At 33.6% G+C, this 7269-nt stretch overlaps 1 protein-coding gene and 1 long non-coding RNA gene across 2 annotated transcripts in view; one reads left to right on the top strand and one right to left on the bottom strand.

Annotated features, from left to right (window-relative positions):
• LOC102676076 (paramyosin, long form-like) overlaps positions 1 to 7203 on the bottom strand; it is a 23266-nt gene extending 16063 nt beyond the window's left edge. Inside the window, exons 1-4 of the mRNA XM_006624719.2 lie at positions 6744 to 7203; positions 5323 to 5379; positions 2519 to 2605; positions 2222 to 2388 (exon numbers count right to left, since the gene is read on the bottom strand). Of these exons, the coding sequence (XP_006624782.1) occupies positions 2222 to 2388; positions 2519 to 2605; positions 5323 to 5379; positions 6744 to 6857 (425 nt within the window). The 5' untranslated portion in view covers positions 6858 to 7203. The remainder of the gene's footprint in view (positions 1 to 2221; positions 2389 to 2518; positions 2606 to 5322; positions 5380 to 6743) is intronic.
• Positions 1 to 7269, top strand: part of LOC116186662 — a 21433-nt gene that overhangs the window by 9870 nt on the left and 4294 nt on the right. The window lies entirely within an intron of this gene.

Genomic DNA, 7269 nt, shown 5'->3' with positions numbered 1-7269 from the left:
TTTTTTTTTTTTTTTTTTTTTTTTTTGAAAAGTTACGGAAATTTATAGAAGATCTATTTTACGTTTATAACGTCGTAACTAGCCTTCATTTATTATTTCCAGACACCGTTAATGGTGACTGGACTGTTCTATTTCGTCGGTTGAAATATTAAGAGGCAATTAGCTGTTGCTTCGTCGTGACACCGATGACGTATAAATGTCGTAATTGCTTTCGCTGGAAAATACATTTAGAACGGAATCTCAGTTGGTCTCCGATTTCAGACCGGATTCTTGATCAACTATTCTACTTGTATAGCTTTAGATTCTCGAAAGAAGCGGACTTTGTGCGATCAGAAGAATATCTTGATGAAAGAATTTGATTTTTTGTTTCTGATTTTTCGTTTATTTATCAAAATTTAAAAAAACATTATTGAATCATACAATAAGAGTAACTTTAATTTTCCACGAGTTATCGCTTAGATGAGTTTTAATTTTTCACTGATTTTGTTTTTCTGTGTATCATGACATAGAAATATTGAAATTTAAGATTTCAATGACTTAGTTATTCCTTAAAATACATCTAATATTACATCAACATCAATCTTTTACTTAATATTATATCTTTAATAGACAATCTTTCTTAAGATCAATCGAAAGTTTCAAAAATTAGTAAGAAACAAATTTCGTACACTACAAAATGATATTTTCCATCAATCTTTCATTTTATATATTCTTCGATCTATCGACTTCTCATCAAAAACCTCAAAGATTAGGAAGAAATCGAATATTTTCAAAAAACAACCCTCCATTCTATATAATACAAATCTTTCAAACAAATAAATTTACTCGATCAGAAATTAAACCTTCGATCTAAAAATCTCAAAAATTAGCAAGAAATTAAAAGAAAAGGATATATCCATATCAATAATAATATCGTTTAAAACAACCCTCCTTCCCTATATATACGCAAAATGAATTATCTATCCTGTCTTCTGTCAACGAGGAACAGATTTAGAAAAGGTCCAAGCTTTCTGTAACGCACAGAAAGAGCAGAGGATAGTAGACGACGTACGGATGACAGCTCGGTGAATTTTCGAAACGAAGACGTCCTTGTAACACGCGTATCGCGCATCAGGGCGCCGGGACATCGGAAAGGACGCTTGGTTATGTTTAGAAGTGCCGGGGTAACGAGTCTACATGTATTTCAGGTGCGAGTAGGTTCGTTGTTTGGCCATGTGCCAGTATCGTCGAGCATAATTCCCGCAATTTTCGAATACGCTTTCGTTCCGCGCGATGCCCGCTATAATTAACGAGCCATCCTCTGATTCACCCTTGTTTCCCATTTCGTTTCTTTCCAATTCCCTTTCGAACCGTGTAACATGTTCAACTGCGTTTCACCATTGATTCCATGATATACGAGAAACGAAACTGGGTTTCGACGAATCCACGAACTTCCGGCCGAACTGTTTATTGACGCTGTGCACGCCGCTCGCGCGCTTTGACCTCAAAGAGCGGGATCGCGAGGCCGCTATTTTATTTTCACAGGTGTATATAATTAACTACGATTTATTGGTGTTCTGATTTCCAGCGTTTCCTACGGTCTATCGACATGTGTTTCGACCACGAATCGCGTAGTTGGGATTTAATATTTTAAATAAACTCGATCGACGAGGAGTAATATTTATAATAGATAAATATTTATACGAAAATATTTGTATATAGTAATATTCGATGAATATTTAATTTGATTGAGTTTAGAAATTATAGAAATAGTGGAATATTCCATTTATATAGCAGTTTAGAAGAGGAATTTTGGTTAAAATATATTGGTTAAGTTTGATTTTAATTTAGATTAGGTTTGATTAGATCGAAGGTATGATTTTATGTCGAAATGATGCAAGAAATAGAAAAGGAGTTAGGAATATGGGAAAGTATATTTTTGGGTAACTCGAGATTATTTTAGAGGTACGAATCTATAGTTCGTTAATGTTTGCGTTCGACGTGATAGTTGGATTGGAAATAGATTGAAGATATATTAAAGCTGAATGAATAATTATGTAATTGATTCAAATGATATGTGGCGATTGCATTAAAATAAATTATATAATGTGCACTCGTGTTTTTATAAAAAAAAAAAAAGTATACGTTAATGTAAAGGGTTTAGCGAAGAATCTATTTTCCTTAAATAATGTAAAAATAAATTTGAAAATTGAAGAATAATAATTTGAATTAGTTTACTAACCGTGCACGTGCTTTCGAAAGTTGATCGATCTGATCTTGGAAATCAACAACGACTTCCTGGTGTTTTTTACGCAGAAGATGCGCGGTTTCCTCGCTCTCGAGATGAACATCTTCGAGTAGTTTGCGCAGTTTGGCCAGTTCCGTGTCCCTCTTCTTGTTGATCTCGAACTGTAGGATATTAATAGATACGATTATTTCCAATTTAAGGAAATTTAATCAGAAGAAAATCTGTAAATCTAAGTATATTGAAATTGAGGATGAATAAAATTATTGATATTTCATTAGTTTTGAGACTTACTTGAGATTCGGCGCCACCCTCCGCCTCTTCGAGACGTTCGGACAGCTGGATGACTTGCACGCTCAAATCGGCGCGCTCGCGTTCGATCTGAAAGTTAAACAGAAAATTAATATCGGTGAAAAAATATATCAATATATAGATTAATAATTTCAAAGTCAGTATTTTTAGAATTACGTGTTAATAAAATAATATTTAGGAGTTAAACGTGTGATGTATATAGATACGTATGAATAGATTATTTATTAATTGCGATTTCTGAATTAATTTTTTCAATATCATGAAATTTAATCTTAATAAAAATGAGTATTTAAAATATTAAAATCGAATGAAATTATAATTCATACGTTTATATAAACAGAATATGTTTATCATTAATATATATTTTGCATTATCAGCATCAATATTAAAATCAATAACATCAAATAATCCTTCATTTATTTAAATATTCTTATAAATTTTCTAATTTCTATCTCGATTCCAAACATCAAACATTTATCTCCATAGTTTCAAAAAGCTATTAAAAAAAAAAAAATTAAAAAAATTTCTTAAAATATCATTTTAGAGAAAAAATATATTATTAAAAAAAAAGAATAGTAATTTCTCGTAATCTTATTTTACACGGTCCTCTCTAAAAGTAAGAATTAATCGAGATGGCGCTGGTGTTGATACACGTCGAGTGTAATCGAGACGCGCGGCATTGTTTTGGAAAGAGGCCTCGAGGAACGACGCGAACAGCTCGGTACAAGCTTGACGTCAGGTTTCTTTGGACCGCGAATAGAACGATCTAATTCTGTACAGACCGACTCTATATCGGGAGCTTTATTCATATTACAAACGAGGCGTTTATCGAGAAAAGAGAGTCGCGCGACATCGCCATAACTGTCCGTTCTCCGGAAACCACTGACATTCACCATACTTCCTGGTCAATTAAATCATTTTCGATAAAAATACGATTTCTTGATGAAAGAGAAATATATTTTGAATGTTTAGAAATGATTTTAGAAATTAATTGATCGGATATTTTAATCCAAAAGAGTAATGATCTTTCGATATTGTTATTTATCGATCTTTTGCGCGAATCAAAAGAATAATTTTTAATAGAAAAGGAAGAATTTGAGAATAGAGACATTGTAATCCAAGAATTCGAAGAGAAGTAGATTTATATTATATAAAATGAAATAATACAAATTTTTAGATTCAATAGTAAATTATATTTATTGATATTAAAATTAAATCAAAAGATTAGAATTTAATTTTAATTATTTCAAAATTAATTAAAAAATCCAATTAATTAATTTAGATTTAGATTTAAATTGATTAGATTATATTGTACTATTTGATTGTTTATTTCAAAAATAGATATTTAAATATAAAAAAGAAATTCAAATAATATAATCACAATCAAATTAATAGGAATTCACAATTATGTAATAAGAAATACGATCTAACCAGCGTGGACTGTTTAATCTTCGCAAGGACAATTAAACGAACATTTTATAATATAATACGTGTTAAATATGTTCATAATTCTTAAGTTTTTTACGCTTTCAAAAATGTCGTTGGCATAGGTTCAAGTCAATTATCACGGGCAGTATTATATCTGTATCAAATCTGATTTCCTCGTACTTTGACCGAATAAGTAAACTAAAGAGATCCTTCTTAATCTGATGTTCCATTTAAACACGAGCCTCCAAAATCTCTATTATTATGTATCTCTAATCTCTAATATTATGTATTATCCACAACAAATTGAAAGCTTCAAACAATTCTAAAACTTTTTTGATTCTTAAATATTAATTAAAATGAAAATGATTATATACGAATAAAAATTATTATATATATTATATATATATCATATAACTTGATAATTAATGGAGGAAATATCAAGTTCGTAGTATCATCTTTCTCGTACGATATAAAATTTTAATAAATTTAAAATTTGAAAAAAAAATTATTAGATTTCTTAATATAAAATTATTCAATGCAATTTTAATTTAAAAGCTAATTCATTTCGTGTTATATAAAAATATACTGTTCGATAATTAATCGAAAAATAAGATTCTAAGAAATTTTAATTCTTAGTTCGCGTCATATCATTCCTTTTTGATGTGAATTTTGATATAAATGTGAATTTTTCACGAAGGTATAGATTTTTTTTCTAGTTCTTCTTAATTTTTATTAGTCTTTTTAAACAGGTAGATACATGTTGGCCGAACACGAAAGAGGAATGCGAGTTCGTACGCTGAAGAGACGCGCATCCCCAAAAATAGCCGCGACTCGAGAGCTGGACATTTCGACCTACTGCTCCCCACTCTATGGTGGAGAGCAGGCCAGCCCCGCTTTTTTTGTATCAGTTTCAAAATTCACAATACCCGGATTATATAAAGTCTCGAAATTGACGTTTATCTTCGTCTTGGTATTTTTATCTACGAGATCTCAACGTGCGTTTAACTCGAATTTTTTTCGCCCATACTGAAGAAATTTATCGGAATAACTTAATCCAAACATTTTCTTTACTCTTGATAAATAGTAATTGTTTTTTAATAATTAATTGCATGAAAAGAATACAAGTTATTCGCATGCTAGGAATTCTCTATCGAATGAAATGAAAAAAAAAAAAAGGAAAAGACGCGATAAACGATATTTGTCTGTAAACAAGGAAACCACGCACTCTATAAGAACGTAAAATAAACGATTGACTATCAAACTATCAATCGATGTCTGTCTTTTCGATTTGTAAACTATTTGATGAGAAATCTCAAAGGAAGAAAGTTCAAAGGAAACTCGTTCAAAAGAAAACTCACCCTCTGACGCAGCTCTCTCTCAGACTCCAGGTCATCCTGCAGCAGGCGGATTTTGTCCTGAAACGAGAGGCAAGAAAGGATTAGAGTGTATCACAGGCCACGTTACAGAGGGACGATGCTTTACGTAATCGGCCGACGAAAATACCCAACAGGCCGACGCTCGGAAGGTATTTCAGAAAGACGGACAGCCTCTGAAACGGGCTGACCCGCGTAGGGTACAGAAGGATCTTCGTTCTCAGCGACCGTCCATCATGGTCGTTTTCAATCAAGGAACCAAGGAGCGTGCACTTGTCTCTACGTTGTTCCTTAACGAGATCAACATCAAACGTTCTTCTCGAATGGAAAAAAAAAAGAAGAAGTAGAAGAAGAAATAAATAAATAATAATGAACAATCTTACTTGACTGTATGGACGAGTGCACGATTCCTGATTCTTCTACATTTCCTTTCTTTCTCTTGTATTTTTCGTCGAATCCACGATATTTGAATAATCGAGGTAGAGAACGATCCATAAGAAGATCCGGATGAACGTCGATGAGATATTCGACGGGAACGCTTTGTGAATTCGTTTCGAAGATGTCACTCTTGCGTGGCACGATCGTCATTTAGGGCCGATATTTACGACTATTTTTATACACGAGCAATTCGATAGCCAGAGAACCGTCTACGACACTTTCGTTTCTCGTCAGGATTGGCACTAATATTCCTTATGGTCACTGAACTTTCTCGCGTCTCACTGTCCCCGAAATCGATCACTGCTCGATGTTTCACCTTTTCACCAGCGATCACTTCCTCTCCAAAAATTCTCCTCGTTTCGTAATTCAATAGTTTACCATTGCTCGAACGATTTCTTCGTAGACTCTTGAAGTGTTCCAACTTCTGCTTCCCACTTAATTTTGCATCGTATTGCATCATCGGATGAGATTTCGACGATTGCTAGATTTGCTAAAACCTTGAATTCTTCGGATCAAAGAATCTAATATTATAATAATATATTAGCCATTTCCTATCTTTTCAAAGATACTTTAAACTGTTTACAACGAAATGCCTTGGTTGTTACGTAGATCGGACATTTATAGCCTAATTGCGTGTTTCAAGGATCCCTCCTGTTCTCTTCCTATTTTTAGTAACTCGATCAAAAATATAATAGTCGTAAGCAATATTTTTATCACCAATCAATTCTTAAGAAATAGATAATTTTTACTGCTTCCTTCTTCTAAACTAAAATATATATATATATATATACACATACAATCTTCGATAATTAAGTATCACATTCAAATAAAATAATTAAGTAGAATTGAATTATTTGTCTAAGAAAACATTTCGAAAAAGGAAGCAATATTATGATACATATAGATATAACATTATTCCAAAATATTTTGAAGAAGAATAAAAAATCATTCGTTCCACTTTAACCTACCTCCAGTCTAGAGAGAGCGCTCAGGTCGGCGCTGTATTCGATGCTAACATCGGCAGTACCACCGCCGGTGGAACGGTACGTGTATTTAGAAGCTTTAGCGACCGCTGAAGACATCCTGTCCGCTTGGTTCACTCGCGATATCGAAGATAGCTTGTTCCTTGTTTTTAGCGCCGAGAGATAGGTTTCTTCCTCGCTTTTCTTGCAGCCTCGGTGGCTGGATCCCCAGTCGTTTTAATTTGTTTCAAACAAAATTATTAGTATCGTTAACGCGTGAATTTCTTCTTCTGCCACTCTTCTCTTCCTCCTCGCCGCTACTTCTTCTCGTCCTCTTTCTTACTCTGTTCTTCTTCTTCCTCTTCTCTTCTTCTTCTTCTTCGGGGGTTTCGGAGCCGACCAGCGCCCTACTCGTAGTGCGCGACCCGTCGTCGTTCGTATGGCGCGCCGGCGGCTCCATGGCTTCGTCAAAATGACGGTCGCACGCATGCGCGTTAGATCACTGACCCCCACCAGGAACACGCGACGACGA

Source organism: Apis dorsata, unplaced genomic scaffold (assembly GCF_000469605.1).
Source record: "Apis dorsata unplaced genomic scaffold, Apis dorsata 1.3 scaffold_1104, whole genome shotgun sequence".
Taxonomy (NCBI): Eukaryota; Metazoa; Arthropoda; class Insecta; order Hymenoptera; family Apidae; genus Apis; species Apis dorsata.
The sequence above is the reverse complement of the archived record's forward strand: the minus strand, read 5'-3'. Positions and strand labels throughout refer to the sequence as shown.